At 41.6% G+C, this 24,525-nt stretch overlaps 1 protein-coding gene across 1 annotated transcript in view; it reads right to left on the bottom strand.

Annotated features, from left to right (window-relative positions):
- MCF2 (MCF.2 cell line derived transforming sequence) overlaps positions 1 to 24,525 on the bottom strand; it is a 101,321-nt gene that overhangs the window by 18,361 nt on the left and 58,435 nt on the right. The window contains exons 14-23 of the mRNA XM_047082056.1: positions 23,246 to 23,293; positions 20,124 to 20,161; positions 16,396 to 16,484; positions 14,353 to 14,419; positions 13,600 to 13,715; positions 13,406 to 13,475; positions 11,747 to 11,839; positions 7,077 to 7,169; positions 5,432 to 5,557; positions 4,642 to 4,863 (exon numbers count right to left, since the gene is read on the bottom strand). Coding sequence (XP_046938012.1) covers positions 4,642 to 4,863; positions 5,432 to 5,557; positions 7,077 to 7,169; positions 11,747 to 11,839; positions 13,406 to 13,475; positions 13,600 to 13,715; positions 14,353 to 14,419; positions 16,396 to 16,484; positions 20,124 to 20,161; positions 23,246 to 23,293 — 962 coding nt within the window. The remainder of the gene's footprint in view (positions 1 to 4,641; positions 4,864 to 5,431; positions 5,558 to 7,076; positions 7,170 to 11,746; positions 11,840 to 13,405; positions 13,476 to 13,599; positions 13,716 to 14,352; positions 14,420 to 16,395; positions 16,485 to 20,123; positions 20,162 to 23,245; positions 23,294 to 24,525) is intronic.

The following is a 24,525-nucleotide window of genomic DNA, read 5'->3' on the forward strand; positions in this document are numbered from 1 at the left end:
TACCTATAGCAAACATAGCATTATAGATTAAATGAGTTTTTGATTTGCCCTGGTAATCTAACCATGATGTCGATCAGACAATCTTGTTCTGAGTTCCAAACAAGTCCCTTACAAATGATCTACTGGAATGCAAAGGTTTTACTGAAAGGTTGTCGGATGTTATTAAATGTTACGATACCATGAAGTGTTTACTATACCGTGAAATTTACTCCGTTTTAGAATCTAGGGGCAGTTAAAGGTCTAACTATATGCATACAGTTATATAATACTCTATAGTACATATTATATATAATAACAAGCCTGATTCTATAGTTACATCCGAATTGTGGTCTCTGCTGCATCTATTATATTTGCATTCATATTCCTGGTAGCTATGAATATAAATCCTTTATTATAAAGCATTTTATCTGAAGACATCTCAGTGTGTCAAGTATTAAGGGCTCCAACTTGTAACCTAATTTTTTGTCATCAAGGTAATGTAAAGATGTCAAATCTTTACATCGTTAAAAGTCATCCAGAGGGTCAAGAACTCGGCAACGATCACCAACAACTACCAAGCTGAAGACATTTATATGTATGGGATAGAATGTATTTACTTCTTGGGTTAGTATAATTTAAAATATTGAGGGCCACCTGGGTGGCTCAGTTCGTTAACCATCTGATTCTTGATATCGGCTCAGGTTGTGATCTCATGGTAGCAGGATCGAGCCCCGCGTGGGGCTCTGCACTGAGCCTGGAGCGTGCTCGGAATTCTCTCTCTCCATCTCTTTCTGTCCCTGACTCACTTGCGCTCTGTCTCTCAAAATTAAATAAGACAAACATTTGTTTTTAAAAAAATTATTTTTTTTAATGTTTATTTACTTTTGAGAGAGAGAGAGTGTGTGTGCACGCACAAGCGGAGGAGGGGCAGAGAGAGGAGGACAGATAATCCAAAGCGGGCTCTGTGCTGACAGCAGACAGCCCGACATGGGGCTCGAACTCACAAACCGTGAGATCACGCCCTGAGCTGAAGTCGGACACTGAACTGACTGAACCACCCAGGCACCTCAATAAAATAAACATTAAAAAAATTGATCTTGAATCACATTAACAAAAAATGTAGCTAAAATGTAAGTGCTATGAGGCAGGTACAAGAAAGATACTGGGTATAAAACGGTAACATGGCTGTATCTTAAAAAGTTTCTGAGACCAAAAAGAAGAAGAAAGAAAAAAGAGAATTATAACGGATTACAATTTATGCAAATTAAACTAGATGCGCACAGAACATCGACACACATTTAACAAAAACACGCAAACTGAAGGATATACATCAAATAAATAAGAATGGTTGCTACAGGGGTAGAGAGGAAATTAAGTGTGGAGAATAGGAACGAAGGAAGGCATGAAAGAATGAACGAACAAAAAAACAAGGCCTTCCAGCATGGTGCGGTGATTAACAGCATGGACTCTGGAACCATCTACCTGGGTTTGAACCCGTGCTGCGCGGCTTACTAGCTATGTGCCCTTGACCAAATCAGTCGCCTCTCTGGAACTTGGCTTTCCCACCTTCAAAATGGGGCTCACCATAGTTCCTACTTCATCTAAAGTTGCCATGTGGGTTCAATGAGTTAACAGTGCCATTTATAAACACTTAGATCAGCTTCTAGCAAATAGTAAGCGCTCCATGCAGGGTTATTAAATTAAAAAAAAAATTAGGTGATGATAATAAATGCAGGAACTGAGGAATCTGAAGAACTCGAACCTCTCCGTCTGGCTGTGACCTGAGGGCCTTTCCTTTGTACAGAAGCGGCCGGCTTAAAATATAGCATGCAATTGTTAGGCCACGGGATTCTAGCTTGACAGGATGAACTCAAGACAACGGTCCGGGAAAGTGACAGGGAAGTGGCATTCTGCATCCATCCTCTCTACTAAAGAGAAAACTTGGAAACCGGTAACCCCAATCGTTACGTCACACACCGACTAGTACTGCTAGCGATGATTTAATCCCAGAATCTCACAATAGGAAAGCAAGAAGAAGTAAACAGAGTGAGGCTTAGGAAACAGCCAAACTTGGGGCGCCTGGGTGGCTCAGTCAGTTAAGAGTCTGGCTTTGCTTCAGGTCACGATCTCACAGTTCGTAGGTTTGAGCCCCACGCTGGGCTCTGTGCTGACAGTGCGGAGCCTGCTTGCGACTCTCTCTCTCTCCCTGCCCCTCCCCGATTTGTGCTTTCTCTCTCTCTCTCTCCAAATAAATAAACAGACATTAAAAGAAAGAAAGAAAGAAAGAAAGAAAGAAAGAAAGAAAGAAAGAAAAAGAACTAGCCCAATTTCCATCTTTGTCTGTCAGTGCGATCACCATTTTCCTGGTACTCCTGGCCTAAACCTTTGCAGGCAGCACTGAATAATCTTTTTTATTAAAAATATTAGACATTATCGGGAAACCAAAGAAAAAGGAGACTGATTTTTTTTTCCCTTCAAATGTCAGGTATTATTTCTTTCCTGTATCTAGTAAGTCACCAAGCCCGTCGGTCTCCTTCCACTGAAATGTTTCTTGCATCTAGCCGACCCTGTTTCCATGGTAACCATTATAGTTTGAATTCTCATGACTTGGTTCCCGCATACCAGTCCCTCCTCACTCTAATGTACTTCAGAAACATTCTGTTGCCCACCACAGTGACAAATTCAAGTTAAAAAAAAAATCGATACAAATCAGAAATACAACATTAGGTACTGGCTAGGTCACTCTACAAATAAAAAGCTAACCAAACGCATTTGGGTCCAACACGCCTATGGAGAGAAAGTCTCATCCCCAGAAATAGGCACAGAGACAGCAAGAGATCTAAACGCCGGCTGAGGTCAACCATAAAATCTTGGTGCTCAATCGATGTTTGTTGGAGACAGAAAAGAACAACGGAGATCTGGGGGACGTGGAGGCGGGCTGCTGATGTCAAAAGGGCAACTCGGTGCATTTGCTGTAAAAGCAGCCGGAGTTAAGGAAACCTGTGGCGCTGCTGAGGGGTCAGAGCAAAGCAGGGGAAACTCGACAGTAGGAAGAGGCCCGAATCGGGTCGTAACTCTGGGTAGGAACTTTGTTACCAACAGCCTGGGACTGTTGGCCTTGTGGGGAGAATCAAAAACAGGGCCTGCTTATCTGGGAGACTCCAGACACAAAACACCTCGGGACACACCGCTTACCCTCTGTCCCTGCTGCTGAAAATGTCGTCAATTTTCAAATGGCTGACAACAAGGAAAGAACATGCTCATAAAAAATGACTCAAGTCAGGGCGGTTGGGGAGGCGAGGTAATAGTTTTCTCCATGTTCCAGTCTTCCCACAACAAGTGTTATGTTGCCTTTACAATTTTTTTGAGATTTTATTTTATTTTTTTTTTCAACGTTTTTATTTATTTTTGGGACAGAGAGAGACAGAGCATGAACGGGGGAGGGGCAGAGAGAGAGGGAGACACAGAATCGGAAACAGGCTCCAGGCTCTGAGCCATCAGCCCAGAGCCTGACGCGGGGCTCGAACTCACGGACTGCGAGATCGTGACCTGGCTGAAGTCGGACGCTCAACCGACTGCGCCACCCAGGCGCCCCTTGAGATTTTATTTTTAAGTAATCTCTACACCCAACCTGGGGCTCGAACGTACAACCCCGAGGTCAAGAGTCACATGCTCCACCGTCTGAGCCAGCCAGGCGCCCCTGCTTGTACAATTTAAAACTTGAGGGGCGCCTGGGTGGCTCAGTTACGCGACCGACTAAGACGGTGCTGACAGCTCGGAGCCTGGAGCCTGCTTCAAATTCTGTGTCCCCCTCTCTCTCTCTTGCCCCTCCTCCGCTCATGCTCACTTGCTCTCTCTCTCTCTCTCTCTCTCTCTGCCTCAAAAATAAGTAAACATTAGAAACAATTAAAAAAAAAAGACCTCTACTTAAGATTTTGAGGGTTGGGGGAGGACAAAACGGGCAAAGGGAGTTCAAGGGTACAAATTGCTAGTCAGAAAATAAGTAAGTCCTGGAGATGTCATGTACAGCCTGGTGACTGTGGTTAATAATACTCTATTGCACACGTGAAAGTTGCTAAGACAGAAGATGTTAAAAGTTCTTACCGTAAGAAAAAACTTACAACGGTGTGGTAATGGATGTTACCTAGGCTTATCGCGATCATTTTGCAACATACACAAATATCACATCATTGTGTTTTACACCCGAAGCCGACATAATGTTATACGTCAATAATGCCTCAATAGAAAGATTTCATCTTAAAAAAAAAGGGGATGTGAGGGACACCTGGGGTAGCTCACTTGGTCGAGCGTCTGACTCTTGATTTTGGCTCGGGTCATGATCCCAGGGTTGCGGGATCGAGCCCCATGTTGGGCTCCATGCTGAGCATGGGAGCCTGCTTGAGATTCTCTCTCCCTCTCCCTGGCTCTGTCTCTCTGTTCCCCTCCCCTGCTCGCATTCACGCTCAAATAAGAAACAATAAATAAATAAATAAATACATACATACATACATACATACATACATACATACATAAATAAATAAATAAGTAGATAAATAAATAAAGGGATATGCATGTATAAAACCCACTCATTTCACTTGAAAAGGTGCACAAGCTTTTTTACATATGAAATAATATGACGTTACACAATTTAAATTGTCTTACTTTCAAACAGTGCTTAAAGCTGTACGATGGGTATCTATCAGACCCTTCTCCGCTTTCAAAGCGCCTCTTACAAAAGACAATGGCTTTTTCATACAAGAACAGATGCCGCTGCATTGGTTTGAATCTAGCAAAATCCTTCATTTTTGTAGCGCCTTTCTTGTGTCCAGTCCAAACACTGAATGCTCCCTGCATTACCATCTTGCCCAGTTCATTTAAGTTTCCCTATGAAGGAAAATCAACACTCATCAGTACAAGGTGGAGCTACATTCGGGCCTCTGACATCAACGTCGTACTGTGTAGGCTGAGCTACTAAATTCCTGCAACACAATTTGTACGGTCTTTAAAATTTCATTCATCACAACTTTACATGAAAACGCGCCATGTGTCACACGGGTACATAATTAGGGCGGGGACAAGAGACAGAAGACAGCTCCTTTTCCCTGGCTTCCTGTCTCCATGTGGATGTATTTAGGGTAGGCCCCCACCCCCCACCCCACGCCCCGCCCATCTTCTCCTCAATCCTGATTGGCGATTGACATCTACCGGTCCTGGGATCCCCACTGGGCAGAGCTAAGTCTAAAGACTTGATTTTTTTTCTTCCGTATCTATCTGGGACTATGCGAGCAGCAGTTCCGGGACAATACATCTCCTTAGAAGACCGAAACATTCCTTCAAACAAGGTCTCCCATTCTTCGGCTCTTTTTTATTTCTCAATTGGTTCCGGGCGACGAAGAAAGAGATCTTAACTTGCTTACCCACAAAACTGCGACAATCATTACAATTTACTTACAATATAGCCATTTATTGCGCTCTGATGCATGGAGTCATTAACTGACTTCAGTAAATCCAGCATTGTGTCCAGAGCCTCCTTTAATTGTTCAATCCCTTGGCAGCCGTTGCTATATTTCAGCAGCTCCTGTGATTAGAAGTCAAAAATTAATATTGGCCAGATATTAATAGCGGGAGAAAATGAATACATTTCTGGCTAACATGCTTTCAAGGAGGAGTCCACAGATAATGTCATTTTGTGAGTAATACCTTTCATTTGCTATCCGTCCCATTAGTACTATATTTTAAAAACTGTGTCAAAATTTGGGAAGAAATGGAATAGTGACTAAACGGCATCGAGTCAAGGGCACTCGCCGCTCTTGAAGCTGCAGAAAAACAGCTGTTAGGACCCACTAGAGATTTATGTTTAAAGTAATCACACTTTGGGGCGCCTGGGTGGCTTGGTCGGTTAAGCATCTGACTTCAGCTCAGGTCATGATCTCACGGTCCGTGAGTTCAAGCCCCGCGTCGGGCTCTGTGCTGACAGCTCAGAGCCTGGAGCCTGTTTCAGATTCTGTGTCTCCCTCTCTCTCTGCCCCTCCCCTGTTCATGCTCTGTCTCTCTCCGTCTCAAAAATAAATAAACGTTAAAAAAAAAAAACTTTAAAGTAATCACACTTTTCTGGCCTTCGACATACAACAATTTGTCTTATTCATTTTTCCTAGATCACAGAACACTGTGAAAACATACTGTCAAATAAGCTCGGTGCTTACACTTAACACAACATTTTTGTAACCTGAATTTCAACGTGACACGAGGGGTGAGCCTCCTCCAATTTTCATCAAGAAGGCTCCTACGAAATACTGTCTCAAACTCTAAGAAATGTGTGTTTAGTTCTTCCCAACCATAGTAAAAAGATTGGGGCGCCTGGGTGGCTCAGTCAGTTAAGCGTCCAACTTCGACTCAGGTCATGATCTCGCGGTGAGTTCGAGCCCCGCATCGGGCTCTGTGCCGACAGCTCAGAGCCTGGAACCTGCTTCGGATTCTGTCTCCCTCTCTCTCTCTGCCTCTCCCCTGCTCGCTTGCTCTTGCGGTCACTTGCGCTCTCTCTCGAAAATAAACATTAAGGGCACCTGGATGGCTCAGTCAGTTAAGTATCCAACCCTTGATCTCGGCTTGGGTCATGATCTCAGAGTTCATGGGTTTAAGCCCCGCATGGGGCTCTGAGCTGACAGCTCAGAGCCTGGAGCCTGCATCACATTTTTTGTCTCCCTCTCTCTCTGCCCCTCCCCTGCTCATGCTCTGTCTGTCTCTTTCTCTCTCTCTCTCAAATAAACATTAAAAAAACTGTTTTTAAATAGTAAAAGTTTGGCATTACACACACATCAACGTAACTGGTATGGATAATTAACTCGCTATAAAGACTCCAGACAGCCTCAGATTACATCTATGCGCCGGGCACTTTAAGGGCCACAGTGAACCCAGGCCCTGAGCCTACCTATTCCTGGTGCTTCCTAGTCACCTGCTTCCTTTTTAATGGCTTTGCTACATTTGACCCACAGAAAGAAGGAAGGAAGGAAGGAAGGAAGGAAGGAAGGAAGGAAGGAAGGAAGGAAGGAAGGAAGGAGAAAGAAAGAAAGAAAGAAAGAAAGGCTTTATGTAATTACCTTTAACAGTAACTGATACTTAGTGATTCGTTGCACGGGTTTGAGTAAATAGGAATCCAGACCAAGCCTGTGTTTTAATTTTCTTTGACATTCCTGTCATTAAAATATAATTATCAATGAATTTAAGACATGCACCCATGAAAATACCAAGCATTCACTGATTAGACCCAATGCATGCAGGTTTCTTACATCTCAAGGGAAATTTACCAGGAAAACCACTGTTACATATGGTGTGGAAATTATAAGCAGCGGTATACGTAAAAAAACCACTGTAAATGTTGCCTTAAGGATTTGAGAGGTATAAAATGCCAAGATTTCAAATACTAATAAGTTTTTACATAAAATTTGCATTGATGTGGAATGCCTAAAAGATGAGAAAGCAATGAATGACCATAGATGAACATGATTAAACATGAAACATGACTAAAAAACGTATGTAAGAAAATTTTTAAAGGGCTCAGCTGCACAGGTCAAGGCCAAGAAAAGGAACAGGTTGTACTGAATATAAATCAAACTGGGTATGAGGAGAGGTTTTTTGAACACCACAAGAAAAATGGAGACCTCATCAACTGGTGCTATATTTCATCTGATTATTGGCTCACTGCCACTATAAATATGAGGGTCATGCCTTTGGGTCCTGGGAACATTGTAGGGTCCCTAACTAGGGCGAGATGGGGCTGATTTGGATGAAATGTACATGTAAGCAGTACAGAACACAGAGAGAGTAGGAGAGGCTATATATGTGTAAGATCTGGGACCTGCCTCTGAATATAGATAAAAACCAATATACAATCTAATGCACACAGTTAGCAGCTTATGGTTAAAGATGATGGACCGATACATGCATTTAGCTCCCCTTACTCATGAAACCCAACTGAAATGATTAAAAAAGTAATTTTTACAAGGCAAAACCCAAAGTTACAAAGATGGGAGAGGAAAAACACATCAACCAAATATGGAAACTGAACGCCAAAGTGATAACGTTAGACAACTGTGCACGCCAGAGAAACGTGACTCTCAAGTTGGCAGAGTTTTCGGAAAAGCCAAGGAACAAGTCAGTTTATGTTATAGAACACCTTCCCCCCGCTTCCACAAAGACTCCAGAATTACAGACATCAAGGACCTCTGAAAGGGGGGAAATGAAGGTCAGGTTTCAAAGAATGTGGTTGTTGAAAGTCTGCTTAAGAAATAAGTAGAGGGGCACCCGGGTGGCTCAGTCGGTTAAGCGTCCGACGCCTGATTTCTGCTCGGGTCATGATCTCACAGTTTGTGGGTTTGAGCCCTGCATCAGGCTGTGCACTGACAGTGTGGCTCCTGCTGGGGATTCTCTCTTTACCCGTCCCCTGCTTGCTCGTACTCTCTCAAAAATCAATAAACTTAAAAAAAAAAAAGTACATCAAGATACTGGGGTGCCTTAGTGACTCAGTCAGCTAAGTGTCCAAGCCTTGATTTGGGGCTCAGGTCATGACCCCAGATTCATGGGATCAAGCCCGGCATTGGGCTCTAGGCCAAGCATGGAGTCTCCTTAAGATTCTCTCTCACCTTCTACCCGCCCCCCCGCTGCTCGCACATGCTCTAAAAAAAAAAAAAAAAAAAACCAAATAAATAAATAAATAAATCTATACCTTTAAAAAAAAAAGTAGACACTAACACACATTGGTGCGAGTGTGCAGTGATCAGGACATCACACACTGCTGGCTGCGATGTAAAATGGTGCAGCAACTTGGGAAAACAATCCAACAGTTCTTCAAAAAGCTAGAGAGAGTTACCAAATGACCCAGCAATTTCATACCCAGGTACACGGCCAAGAGAAATGAAAACATATGTCCACAGAAAAACTTGTACATAAGAGGTGGAAAAGAACCAAATTACCATCAACTGATGAATGGGTACACTGAATGTGGAATACCCAGATAGTGGAAAGAAGAACTCATATCTGCCACCACATGGATGAACCCTGAAAACATCATGCCAAGTGAAATCAGCAAAACACAAAAGATCACATATTTTATGATTCCATTTATATGAAATGTTTAGAACAGGCAAATCTAGAAAGACAGAAAGTAGCTTACCAATCACAGAAGGCTGTTGGATGGGGGGGGTGGGGGGGCGGGGAATGGGAGGTAATTACTAAAAAGGTATGGGGGGTTTTTTTTGTTTTTGGAGTCATGAAATTGTTCTTAAACTGATTGTAGCGATGGTTGCCCAACATTGTGGACATAGTAAAACTACTTAATTACACATTTGAAAAGGCTGAATTTTATGGAATTTTAATTACATCTCAATGAGTGGTTACCCCCAAAATTAAATGAGCAGAAAAGTTAAAAAAAAAAAAGGAGAGAAGGCTCAGAGAACCATGCCACCTTGCACAACTAGGTGGATGCCTGTCCCTTCGCATAGCAGGAGAATGGATGTTTACCTGAAAAAAGTAAAATGGAAGGCCTATGAACTAAGGAATATCTGATCCAGTTGAAGACAGAGTACCATATTGAAAGCAAAGAGATTACTTGAATATTTATGTACCAAATTAAATACTCTCAGTGTTTTCACCTAAGTTGGCTACCAGAATACTGGCAACCAGATCCTTATTCACCAGGTAGTAGACTTAGGAATCTAACCAGCTTGAGAAAGATACAGGTGTGGGGATCCCCTCAAGGAAACACCTTGACACAAATCACTCAATAGTGAGGACCATGGTCAATAAATCCACATATGTGCAGGAAAATTCCAGCGAGCTTTGCATTCTAGTGCTTACTCTCAAGGTAAGTGGCCAAACAAGTGTCACCAGACATTTGTGGGAAGTATCTAATATGAGTGACAGGAACAAAATGAAGAAAAAGAAAAAACAAAAGCAATCTGAAGACAGCAGAAATTATGCAAGGAGAAGAAAACTAGTTTTAAAAGGAAAATCTATTCTTATTACCCTCATAAAGATAAGTGAAGATACTGAATTCATGAAATGAAAACAGGGTTCTATTGAAAGGAACATTGAGGGAACAAAAAAGGGTAGAGGCTCTACAAAATTAAAAATATAATGGCAGACACAAAACTCTCAATAAAAGGACTGAAAGACAAATTCCAAAAAATAGAGCAAGACAGCCAGAAAATAAAAAGATCAGAGAATTAGAGGAATGGTTGAGAATGTCCAACATCTGTACAACAAAAATTCCAGAAAGACAGAATGGAAAAATTGTGCAGAGAAAAATCAAAGAAAAAAATCCAAGTAAATTTGGACAAGAGGTTCCAAATTCAAAGGGATCGCCACAAGACTAACATAATGGATGAAAATAGTGCCAATGTCATAGCACTATTTGTGAAATTTCAGAACTCCAAAGATACAAATGTTCCCATAAGCTTTCAGAGAGAAGACAAAAATAGGTTACACACAAAGGATGGAAAATCAAAATGGTGGGGCACCTGATAGCTCAGTCGGTTAAGCATCTGACTCTTGATTTCAGTTCAGGTCATGATATCATAGTCATGAGAGCGAGCTCTGCATGGGGCATGGAGCCCACTTAAGATTCTCTCTCTCCCTCTCCCTCTGCTGCTAGCCCACTTGTGCTCACTTGTGTGTGTGCATGCTCTCTCTCTCTCTCTCTCAAGAAAATAAATAAATAAAAATAGCATCAGATTTCTTAACAGCAACACCGGAAGCCAGAAAACAGTATAGCAAATACCTTTAAAATTCTGAGGAAAATTATTTCTTACTTACTGGGTATAGACTTCTATACCCAGCCAAGCTAGCAATTAAGTGTTAGGGTAGATACACTCAAGACATTTGTAGACATGCAAGTTCTCACAACTTTTACCTCCCAGTAGACATACAAGCTCTCAAAACTTTTACCTCCCAGGCACACTTTCTCAGTAAAACTGCTGGAGGATATGTTCTACAAAACAAGTGAGTGAAACAAGGAAAAAATATGGCACCTAGGAAACAGGAGAGCCTACGCAAGAGACCATGAACAGAATCCCAAAAGTTATATTCAACAAGATCCCAGGTTGACAGCTGTGCAACAGGTCTAGTGAGCCTTGATGAGCAGATCAAAAAAGTCCAGGAGAGATTAATTCGAAATGAAATTCAGAGAAAAAAGAATATGTTTAAATGTACTAAGAAGAAATTTATGTAACTCTCTTAACTCGGAGAGTCTATGGGTAGGTAGAATAGGGAAAAGTATCTAAAAAATTAAGGAAGTAAAAAAGACAATTGCAGGGGGAAAAAAGGGATGGAAAAGCAACCATCTTATACTGGAGGATTCGTCTGAACATAGGAATTACCTAGTCTTACTAATTTACCACTGTATCTGTATAACTAAACTTATAACCATATTGGATGTTTTGGAGGAAAAGAAGTATGTGTATGTATCTGATGGTGAGGCAGGGGCAGTGAAAGAGGGCTAAAGTAGCGATATAAATGTTATTCGCCAACATGGAAGTAAATATCAAAGGAAGCAGCTGAAAGAAAGAACCGAAAGTGGTTGCCTCTGGGAAGCAGCATACAGATTTGTGCGCATGTGCGCACGCGTGTGCACGTACACATTGTGTGGCAGGGTCAAACTGTTCTTTGAGCTATCTGTATTATATACGACTCACAGTAGGAATGGATTCATAAATAAGAACTATCCCAGTGTCTTCCGGAAAGAGTATATCCAATACCTGAATAATTACTATACCTGGAAAAAGGCGCATTCTGAATACTTCTTCCAAATTGCCTCTGATCTGGGTTTATTCTGACAGTATTTTGCATACATCTGAAAATCATCTTTCTGTGATAAAAAGCACATTCAAACGTATTATCAGTCTGTGAACATGTACTGTTCTTATCAAGAAAGGCTGAGCTAGAATGAGTAGAGCCAAGCACGACATGTGGCCTAAAGGGCCTGCCACACTGGCAGTAAGTCAGGATCCCTCTCTGGAATCCAAGAAAAACAGGCCCACCAGACTGAGCAGAGGAACACATAAGTATCTCAGTAATCTCACCACCTCCACTTACCAAGTTGGAGAGCTAGGGAAAAGCCTTCTCCGACTGAACTATACAAATAGATGAATTTGTTCACAGCTGTAAGCCAAGAGGGTACCAAGGAACACGCCGTCTCCATGCCACCAGCCTCTCAGTTCCCTAGTGAATGAACTTGTGGCTAACTTCCAAGTCCCTTGGCTTGTCACTGGGATATCATCGTTGTACCATGACCCCGCTGGGTGTGTGACCATGCTATTCTCTCCCCCTGGAATCGTCTTTCCTGGACCCTCATCGAATGGGCTACCTCCTAGTCACTCTCTAACTCCCACCTCATGAGTCATCTCTTCTGGAAAGCCATCCTTTATACCTCCAATCTATGTCAGATGCCCCTCTTCTTGGCTCTTACGGGATCTTTCGTATATCCCCGATATAGCACAACTCACACTGTATACAATGATTTTCCCCCCGTTCTTCTCTGTGAATATACTCTTGGTCAAATATAAAACCTCCAACGAGCAGCACAGACATTAAGTACTACATGAGCCCGAAGGAAAAAGACTGGTGTTGCTTAGGGAAGTCAGGGAAGAATCTGGCTACCATTTAAATATGTTTAAAGTCCGAATATATTGAGAGAGGTAAGGACAAACAGTTTTTTCTTAACCATATCATATTCTGAGTCCATTAACGCTTTCTGGGATAAGACATCTCTTTGGAAGCTTTCAATGATCACCATTATCAAATTGACTCTCAAATCAAGATGGAACTGATTTTTCAGGAAGAGGAGGAAGTAGATAAGTAGATAAGCAGAGAATATTCTAAGGAAAATTCTAATGGAGGAGAGTATGATTACAAAGCTTGGGAAGTCCATTGTGCTAAGTATTCTCTTGGGATGTGGAGAAATGAGCCTCCCTGAATGATCTCATAGAATAAAAAGAACAGACAGCCCTCTGTTTCGCAAAGTCCCCATGATAGATGCCCTGGTGTCTGAAAGCCAGACTACGTTTGATTCTAAGACTTTACATGCATTAGAGGGGAATACCAAGGCATCTCTTAGGCTAAAAATTAACCAATCCAAGAATGGTTGAGCTGAGATGATTCCTACTCTCACATCTTCATAGCCAGGCTGGTCCCTGGACTCCTGGGATCACCCAGAGGTCAGTGGGCACAAGCTGAGCCATTGAAGCGTCTGATTCCGTCAGTCTCTGTAACAAAACTGGGTTTACCATTAAATACCTGATGGAGTGATGGGTCTCCTCCCAAAACATAAAGACATAAAAAACAATACCTACTTTGTCTCTAAATCCGATCCTACACAACGAGCTGCTATTTTAGTGGCCCATATTTATATATTTTTAAATAATAATTAACAAACCCTTTCGAGGAAACAAGGTCCCACTCTCTCTGGAGCGTCAACGCAATTTTCCAGACTGCTCAAGAAAATGCTGTGAAAATGTCAGAGGAAAAAAAAAAAACCACGATATAATTTTACATCAAATACAGTAAATTAGTCAACAGCCCTTTAAATAATACAATGCAAAAGAAACATTCAATTCGGCAATTACATACTCGTTATGGAATTCATAGATTTCTGCCATATTTCCAAAGAGGACATCCTTTTTATTTCTCAGGAGAGGTGGCATAAGATCAAACATCTCAGGATTATCCATCTCCGCTCTGTAGCCCTACCCAAAATAAATACATTTGTTCATTTAAAACACGTTCACGTTAATACTCGGTTGGGCCACCAAAGGGTATAGCTACAACAGAAATGTGTACAGCGAGACTCCTGGGTGAAAGCTGTTTGTAATTCCAACAATCAAATCTTCCAGTACCCGAAGTCACCCATTTACAAAAAATTGTTGTTTTCAGAAAGCCAGACAAGGAAATCATCGTTGCCCGCTCAGCGCGTAGAACAAAGTGACTCTCTTGGCCTTCAGGGTAGCTGATGGTATAGGAAACAAACTAGAAATCAAGCAGGAAAAACTGTATTACAGGTCATTAACCTCTCCTTAAGCTGCCAGTAAGTGTGTGGGTTTTTAGAGCAAATTAATATTATGACAGGTGTATCAAATGAATGGTTTTCTTTTACCTTTAACTCTTTCCAGCACCGTTTCTACACAGCACAATTCTCACTACTGAGGGAGAACCCGAATACGCACATTTAACGCATGGGCAGCCTCAAACAATGGGAGAAACACCTACTGCTGGCACGTGACAAGGAAGGAAAGAGACAGAGAAGACTGTCCTCAGTACTTCCTAATGAATGTAGCAGGGAGAGCACTGGGGGGAAGGTGGGAAAATAGAATTTGAGTCACTTACCAACAAAACAGTAAACAGCTCATGAACATAGACCCTCTCTGTCTGTATCAGCTCATTTAGGACGTGGCTAAAGCGAAAAGACAATATTTATCAGTTATTTTGTTGCCTTGGAATTATGATCTTTCAATCGTTACCATCATAAATTGTCTAAGGTAAAAATTGTTAACACCTAGGAACTACCAATGGTTTTGGCTTTATCATCAAAATATGGAGTGAATCGTATAGTCTCTAGAATAAATATCACCCACAAGACGCTTTAAAATATATTGAAAACAGAAAATAAAATATATTGAAAACAGGGGCGGGCACCTGGGTGGCTCAGTTGGTTAAGCTTCCAACTTCAGCTCAAGTAATAATCTCATAGTTCGGGAGTTCAAGCCCCGCATCGGGCTCGGTGCTGACCGATCAGAGCCTGGAGCCTGCTTCGGATAGTCTCCCTCTCTCTCTGTCCGTCCGTCCATCCCTCCCTCCCTCTCTCTCTCTCTCTCTCTCTCCCCCGCCCAAATAAATAAACATTAAAAAAATTAAAAAATAAAAATAAAATATATTTAAAACAAAGGAAAGGGGACTCAGGACTTATTTTTCAAAATGAAAAAAAAAAGCCCACTTTATTTCTATCTCACTAAGCTTAAGAATCAATTTATTAAAAACTCAAAAATCTATTCCTAAAACTTTGGTTTATTTTGTTGTGGGGGGTAGGGAAAAACACAGTTTCTCTTTCTCCCTCTCCAAAAACATAATGACATTAACATTTAATGCCCGATTTTCCCCTTTCCCAGTAATGTTCTGAAATTTTCCAAGACCTGAAATGGATTTATTTTACTGGTTTTCCTAAATATAGATCATATTTAAACCTTAGTAATTTTGATCTCTTTAAAATAAAATACATTCTTCTTCCAATGTGATTTCTAATTGACACTTTTTTTTTTTTGAGAGAGGGAGAGGGAGAGAGAGAGACAGACAGACAGACAGACAGAGAATCCTAAGCAGGCTCTACGCTCAGCAAGGAGTCCAACACAGGGCTTGACCCCAAAACCCTGGGATCATGACCTGAGCCGAAATTAAGAGCCGGACGCTCAACTGACTGAGCCACCCAGGCAACTCAATACCATATTTAAAATCCATTTCCTGGGGCCCCTGGGTGGCTCAGTTGGTTGAGCGTCCAACTTCAGCTCAGGTCATGACCTCCTGGTCCATGAGTTCAAGCCCCGCATCGGGCTCTGTACAGACAGCTCAAAGCCTGGAGCCTGCTTCAGAATCTGTGTCTCTGTCTCTCACTGCTCCTCCTCTGCTCATGCTTTGTCTCTCTCTCTCTCACTTTCTCTCTCAAAAATAAACAAACATTAACAAAATAAAAAATAAATAATAAATAAAATTCATTTCCTCACTCTCCAATACAGGTAACACATTTAACTTCTACCTTTGCCTTTCTTTTATTTTTACATTTATAAGCATTAACATTATTTATCTGAATATGTATCGCCACACAACTCTAGGATATAACATTTTAAAGGTGAATCTTCTTTTGTTTTAATTTTTTTAACGTTTATTTATTTTTGAGAGAGAGAGAGAGAGAGAGAGAGACAGAGCACAAGGTGGGGAGGGGCACAGAGAGGGCGAGACACGGAATCAGAAGCAGGCTCCAGGCTCTAAGCTGTCCGCACAGAGCCCGATGCGGGGCTCAAACTCACAAACCACGAGATCGTGATCTGAGCCAAAGTCGGATGCTCCAACCAACTGAGCCGCCCAGGCAACCCCCCAAAAAGGTGAATATTCTTATGTCTAAAATAGTAACGTTATAAAAGTGAGCACGCTATTTTTAACATCTCTAAAATAACACTGTATATCTAAATAATCCTTGTAGTTTTTGAAACAGCGACTGTCCTGTTCCCTGTCATCTCTTTTACAATAGAGGAGATGAAGAATCTAGAAAACTCTGGCTAATTTTCAAGTCACACAAACAGCACATTCGCCTTGACCACTGAATCAGAGATTCCTACTGGTAGATGCATATAGAAGTGTATGTCAATAAAGAAACGATACTTCTGTAAAATATCCAAGCTATTGTCGTTGTCCAGACTGGAGGATTGACCAGAATTTCTCTGCTCCCGACAATCATGCACCACTTCGATCTGAAATGATGAAAATAAGACTTAAATTAGCATCTATGTACGTATAGTTCCTCTTGAAGGAAATCTAGTTCAAACTAAGTTTTCTCTAGGTCCTAACTGTGTACATAACTTGAAAAATAACACTAGGATTTTTTTTTTCAGATTTAAGATGCTAATTAGAATTCATTTTACACATTAAATAATGTTTTATTTGGCACTTTGGGGAAGTGAGGTTAATTTATAAAACGTTGAATTTCCAGATAACTCAAGTTTACTTACTGAAGAAAAAACCCAGCTTTTTAACCTTAATGATTTTTAATGGAAGCCTTTCTAGGAAATATTACATGAATCCTGGAGTCCTTTAATCAAGGATACACAACATCATTGACTCTCTTTCCAATGATCCAGTGGTATCATCAGGAACATGAATGATGTGATAAAATCCAAGGATAACACTCTGGGGCTAATAACACGTGGGTAACTATTCTTTCTTAAAATGGCCGTAACTTGTTTATTTCTGCCTCTGCTCTCTGCCACATGTCAGCTTTTGCTACAGGTGATTTCTCTGATCCTAAACCACGATCTTATTTCGAAGATTCTACAGTCCTTGAAGAATATCCGATGGAAAAAAAGACAGTCTCTTTAACAAATGGTGCTGGGAGAACTGGACAGCAACATGCAGAAGAATGAAACGAGACCACTTTCTTACACCATTCACAAAAATAAACTCAAAATGGATGAAGGACCTGAATGGGAGACAGGAAACCATCAAAACCCTAGAGGAGAAAGCAGGAAAAAACCTCTCTGACCTCAGCCGCAGCAATTTCTTACATGACACATCTCCAAAGGCAAGGGAATTAAAAGCAAAAATGAACTATTGGGACCTCATCAAGATAAAAAGCTTCTGCACTGCAAAGGAAACAATCCACAAAACTAAAAGGCAACTGACGGAATGGGAAAAGATATTTGCAAATGACATATCCGATAAAGGGCTAGTATCCAAAATCTATAAAGAGCTCACCAAACTCCACACCCAAAAAACAAATAATCCAGTGAAGAGATGGGCAGAAGACATGAATAGACACTTCTCTAAAGAAGACATCCGGATGGCCAACAGGCACATGAAAAGATGTTCTACGTCGCTCCTCATCAGGGAAATACAAATCAAAACCACACTGAGATACCACCTCACGCCAGTCAGAGTGGCTAAAATGAACAAATCAGGAGCCTATAGATGCTGGCGAGGATGTAGAGAAATGGGAACCCTCTTGCCCTGTTGGTGGGAATGCAAACTGGTGCAGCCGCCCTGGAAAACAGTGTGGAGGTTCCTCAAAAAATTAAAAATAGACCTACCCTATGACCCAGCAATAGCACTGCTAGGAATTTACCCAAGGGATACAGGAGTGCTGATGCATAGGGGCACTTGTACCCCAATGTTCATAGCAGCACTCTCAACAATAGCCAAATTATGGAAAGAGCCTAAATGTCCATCAACTGATGAATAGATAAAGAAATTGTGGTTTATATACACAATGGAGTACTACATGGCAATGAGAAAGAACGAAATCTGGCCCTTTGTAGCAACGTGGATGGAACTGGAGAGTGTGATGCTAAGTGAAATAAGCCATACAGAGAAAGACAGATACCATATGTTTTCACTCTTATGTGGATCCTGAGAAACCTAACAGGAGACCATGGGCGAGGGGAAGGAAAAAAAAAAAACATTAGAGAGGGAGGGAGGCAAACCATAGAAACTGAGAATAAACTGAGTGTTGATGGCGGCTGGGAGGAAGGGGAAAGTGGGTGATGGGCATGGAGGAGGGCACCTGTGGGGATGAGCACTGGGTGTTGTATGGAGACCAATTTGACAATAAGCTTATTAAAAAAATCAGTAAAAGTAATGTTAGTTTCAAATTAAAAAAAAAAAAAGACTCTACAGTCCTGGGACTGGCCCAGTGAGTCAACTACAGGAGCTCTGCGATGGCTATTTGTTCTTCAGAAGCATCAGAAGTATCTTCCAGGGATCCTGGCTGTACGGGACTTTTGAGCTTGCAAAAATCTCTGAACTCCACGTAAATGTAGCACTAGAACCCAAAAATGAAGTACAAGATCTAGCGGCTAAAAAGCATTTCCACAAAATATGACAAATCCATGTGGAAAGGAACAAACACCTATCGACTACTTCCTATATATTCCTATCTATTGTGCATATATTGTATCCATTCCCCGCCCCCAGCAATTTACCAAGCTACGGCACACTTATCCTCATTTTACATATGGGAAAACTGAGGCTCAGAGGTATAGCAACAGGGCCAAGGTCACATACCTAATAAGTGATGAAAGAGTCAAGCCTGTGATGTGTCACCATTATGCTCCCTCTTCAAGACTATGGTTTGATTTACTCTATCTGAATGCATTAACTGTTACCATTTTCATACACTAAGACTGAAAATACCATGTACGTCACTCATCAGATAGGTAAGCATCATTTACTCCTAACAGGTTTCTGTTCCAAGGTTGGAAAGTTTTGAAACGTAACTTTATACCTTTAAATGCCTAAGGATTGTGCAAAATGGCTAGAATTGGAAGAAGGTGTGCCTTCTGGAACTGGGTTCACCAGCTAGAAATCTCACCAAGAAAATGTACAGAGCCACAGCCTATTTATTCCCTGAGATATGCAAATAAAAAGATCCACATAGAGGAATGTTAAGGTGTCACGAGAGGAACGTGGAACCGTAAGACACGTAAGATGATGGAATTTGGCATTCAGTCCGTTTCTTTCCTGAAAACACAAGCCGTGACCACACAACGTGATAGCCAGGCATGGTATATCAGTATAGGCCATTCACTAGCCTAATGATGGTATTGGACACTTAGAACACTACCGTATGCCACGCATCATTGGAAATACTTCCCAAATATTATCTCATTTTTACACTAACTCTATGATGAGGGTGTTCTATTATCCCCATTTTATAGATAAGGAAACAGGAGTGCGAGAGAATTTACCCGAGGTCATACAGCCAGTGATTGTCAGAGTTGGGATGAAAACCCAGGTAGTCTCTACAATTGCTCAATAATCCGTATCACTGCTATACTGCCTCTCGGAGATAGATGTTCTTGTCCTTACTGACCATCAAGAAGACACAAGGAAAATGTAGGGCCCTACAGTTATGACGAGGCTACTCTCTGCAGGTACCAGAATATCATGGGTAACTGAGAAGGAATCTCGTCTCTATCAAGAAATGAACAGATGTGTGTTTTTTGAGCCCCGAGTATGGACCATTAGAACCTGTCCTCTGTCCGGGTTCCATACTTATGGGAATGTAATCAATTATGAAAGAAATCTTTTGTAGAAAGGTGCAATACTTATTTAAGTCTATTGAAGTGGTGTGGGGGAAAGAAAAGCTGGGACTTATAGATGCTTTACAGAAACTAGTTCTGAACTTGAGCCAAGACTTAAGAAACCGCTCATACATCTGGGGATATGTCAGTACCGCAATTAGACACAATGCATCAGTAGCAGCTTTTTCTTTTAGATTAAAGAGGCTTTTGAGCACACAATATTGGTTTAGTGGATTAAAAATATGGTTTGAGCCTCCACACCGATTCTGCAACTACAGCAATAAAGCCAATGTTGAATTAATTAATGATATTTACTTTTAAGTTGCTCTGATTTTGTCTCCAACTCTTCTTCCCTGGTAGAAAAATATGAAAGAAGAATTTCAGACCAGAATGAAAATCAACACTTTTAATTAAAATACACGAATGTTTATTCAGCAATTAGAGACATGGGACTATTCCAACTTATTTATACGAGCGCTTTTAAATCACGCTACACGAAACAGTTGACTGGTCAGATTTATCTGTAGGATTTCGACTTCTTCGTCAGCATCATCTTGCTGTGTGTTCACCCATTCTCTGACTCATCAAGTATGCCCCTGATTGCCAAGTGACCACGAAGAGTTAGTAACATTTATTTGGCACTTACTGCATGCCAGGTACTGTTCTAAGCCCTACATGGCCATTTTGTTCTTTAATCCTCCAGTCGACCCTACCCGAAAGGGACGATTTCTATCCCCACTTTGTAGATAAGTATGGTTAGTGTCTTGTCCAGGAAGCAGAGGTGGTATTCAAATGTGCATAGTTCACCGTCAGAATATACGTTTCTAACAGCTACATAAAACAACAATTCTGAAGCACGGTAGGATGCTAAAACAACACAACTTTGTCAAAATCCGAGCTTTAATCTTTCTGCTCTTCCTGTTTAATCTCTCCTCTGTCCTCTTTTTAAACACGTTGAAAGGAAAGTCATCTGTATTTTTTTTAAGTTCATTTCTTCGTTTTTAGTAATCTCTACACCCACCGTGGGGCTCAAACTTACGAGCAGAGATCAAGGGTCGTATGCTCTTCCAACTGAGCCAGCCAGGCTCCCTCCTCCTTTTCTTTCTGTTCTGTTTATGATGGGTAAGCCCCTATATTATTAAGCAAGGAGTCCAAACGTCCCTACAAAGCCCAGGGCATGGTCCAAGTGCAAGACTAGGTTGTTATTTGCAGCTAAAAAGGCTGCCACCCACACAGGCTTCACGGATCTCTTCTCTCTATGGAATATACTTTTTGTCCTTTCCTCCTCGGCAGAAACCACTGCAAGGCAACCTCGGGGAAAGGCCGTGCTGTTTTGTTCTCCAAATTTTATACTTCGCTTTCATTATTTAAAAATATATTTTAGGGGCGCCTGGCTGGCTCAGCTAGTAGAGCATGTGACTTGTGATCTCATGGTTGTGTGTTCAAGCCCCATGTTGAGCAGGGAGCCTACTTAAAATATATACAGATGTAGAATGACTGTGCTGTATGCCTGAAACTAAAGTAGCATTGTGTGTCAACTATACTCAAATAAAAAAAATTTTTTTAAATATGTATTTTTTATATACAAGTTTTACATTTATAGCATCAGCTATAACAATATATAAGTTAGACGTAGTGGCACTTACCACATAAAATCAATTTCTCCATGAACACTGATGTCTACCATTTAAAAGACACCTGATCCACAGAGATCCGAACTTATTTATAGAGGTAACTTAGGGAGCCTCTCTAATTAGCTTTACTAATTGATTCCTTGCAACTGCACTAAGAGATGAAAAAGGACTATACAGAAAACTCATGAGGAATGCATCCTTTTTTCTGAAAAGCAAGGTAGACAAGTTCATTCTCGCAACAACGTAAACGTTCGGTAATACCTTGGCTCGAGAGCATGATTCGTTCCAGAAACGTGCTCGTCACCCAAAGCATTCATCTGTCAGAGCGGATGTTAAGAACCGCTGGCTCAGCTGTCACGCCGCGGTCGGCGTCACGTACTCCTCGTAATGGAGGACATCGCTCGTGCACGAAGGCAAAATTTACGGGAAACGTTTGCTCGTCCAGCAGAACACTTGCGGACTAAGTCACTCGCGATCCGAGGTTTTACTGTATCCCTAAAATTATGGAGCACCTAGGGTACGTGCTAGGTTCTGTGTTTGGTGCTGGGGATGCAAACGTGAACTGAGCACGGTCCCTGTCCTTACAGAGTTTACAGGCTGACAAGAGAGACCGAAAAGAGGCAATTACACAAAAGCTGTGAAGACCCAAAGTGGGGGGTTGTTAGCCCACAGCATGAACACCTAAGCGAACTAGGCGTGGGGCGGGGGGGTGGGGGGGGAAGAGAGGCAGGAAAGAAAAGCTTACCTGAAGAGAATGGACTAGAGACAGGAAATCGGCTGGAAGAAGAGGAGCTAGCAAAGGGGAAAGGGAGAGGGAAGGGACTAGCATCCCAGAGAGAGAAGAGTATTGTAAAATCCAACAGGCAAGACAGGTAGGGGCATCTGGGGAGGCAGGGAGACAGCTGCGGTTGTCAAGGCAACAGATGTTAGCTGGGATTAAGGACGCGGCAGTGAGGGCTAACAGTGGGGTTGGAAAGAAGGTTTGCATGTGGAATCTGACTTGCCTATAGGAAATTCAAGGAGGCGAATTGTAAATGCCACGTCCGAAGCATGTAGACTAGAGCTACAGGTTTTGCAGCTCAAACCACATGTCACCCCTCACAATGTTCTTCGCTAACTTGTACCCTTTGTAGTAAATCGTTAATTCAACAAACACTTATCGCATCCTGCTAGGTGCCAGCACTGCGCTAGGTATGGGATCCTGTCCGACGCAAATTAATAAAAATAAACAAAATCAAACCCCCCCAAAAAACCAGTTTGACGCACTGTATGAAAAACGAACACAACTTGATTGGACCAAATCTTGTATGTTTGGCGTAGCAATGCTTGCAACGTAAATAATGCTTTGATTTCATTTCGAAACCATGATAAATAATGGGTAAAATCACTTATCCATCCATATCATTTATTCGGTAAGCTGCGTTCTTCCTCACAAATACATGAGGCAATCTTAAGTTGAAGCCAATCTAAGCTGCTCCCAACAGATAGCTGTACTGCGGATGACACCCGAGTCGCTAAAATGAAAGAAACCTTGATTTAACATCGCCGATTGGTTTCCCTGGTTTCTTTTTACGAGCGGTCACTCGATGAAATGGGAGTTTAGAGGCATCATCTACTTTTCATACAGTCGTTTTCCCAGGTAAGTTGAATGCTAAGAGAATAACGGATGCGTGTTATGAAAAACGGGAGAAAGTTAATTGCAGGCAACATTCAAGAATAAATTGCTGCTGGCTTTAGACGTCAAACTGGTTTTTCACGTGTGCACAAACTCAGAAAATGGACCAAAGTAATAAAGATGGGTACCTTTTGAAAAAAGTTTACATGCTTGAAAGAAAGAGTATCCAACTCCCACTGCAGGACAAAAAAAAAAAAGTGTAATGGCATTAAATGAGAATATCAGAAAGAAAAAATAAATAAAACCGAATGGAAGAGATTGTCTCGTTGCAACCCTTTGAAGGCAGCAGGCGTTATTGTTCCCGTTTTACGTACAAGGAAACTGAGGCTGAAGAAGGTTCAGTGAACGGCCCGAGGTCACACAGCCAGGAAACAGAGCCCAAAGTCTAACTGAGGTCTGTCTTCTGCGAAGGAATATCAACGTATTCTATTTTTATTCTCCTAGCGGTAGATGCTTATGCCCTTATTGGTTTTTGGGTTGTTTTTTTTTTTTTGGTTTTTTTGTTTTGTTCTGTTTTTTTGCCCAGTATCTTCTTAGTCGACATTATTCATTTGTGAGTATATTTTTATATTTAATAACCATTAGCTACATAGCTTTCATCATCTTAGCTTAGTTACATGCCTACATCACCTCTTTCTCAGATGATCCATGCTGGGACTGCCCTGGGTTTTTATACTCCTTCAAGCTTTCTCTGCATTTCAAAGCATTTCGTACATATATTAATGAAATCTGTGATCCTCTCAGATTAGACAGACCGCATTTAGTCCCATGTTCACCCATTCAACTAACTTAGGGCCCCAAAGGCCAAATTATTCTCCCCAGAGGTCGCGCAAGGGCAGCTTTGGGCAATCGAATCATCTCACTTCCAGATTAGTTCAACACCACCGTCACGATAATTATTTTATCCCACAGAATGCAGAAAGGAAATGGATATTACATGGTTAAAACTCGTCTGCAAATACTAAAACAAGAGAACGGACTCTAACAGTTCGTTTCTAGCAGAATCATTCTATTTATCTGCACTTACTTAGAAAAGGCAATCCATTCTGTTATCTGAGCCATTCACTTACTAGAAGCGAATAAGAACCAAGTAATAGTTTATCCATTTAAGTAGTAAATATGTGTGAGCGCGTGCACACGCTTGCGTGTGTAGACCAGATCCATATCCTTTCCTCCACCTGCTCAAGAAAGGGGTGAGTTTGGGGCGCCTGGGTGGCGCAGTCGGTTAAGCGTCCGACTTCAGCCAGGTCACGATCTCGCGGTCCGTGAGTTCGAGCCCCGCGTCAGGCTCTGGGCTGATGGCTCGGAGCCCGGAGCCTGTTTCCGGTTCTGTGTCTCCCTCTCTCTCTGCCCCTCCCCCGTTCATGCTCTGTCTCTCTCTGTCCCAAAAATAAATAAACGTTGAAAA

This window comes from Lynx rufus, unplaced genomic scaffold, assembly GCF_022079265.1.
Source record: "Lynx rufus isolate CCGP_SWC_20201006 ecotype Redwood Valley unplaced genomic scaffold, mLynRuf1.p SCAF_19, whole genome shotgun sequence".
Lineage (NCBI taxonomy): Eukaryota > Metazoa > Chordata > Mammalia > Carnivora > Felidae > Lynx > Lynx rufus.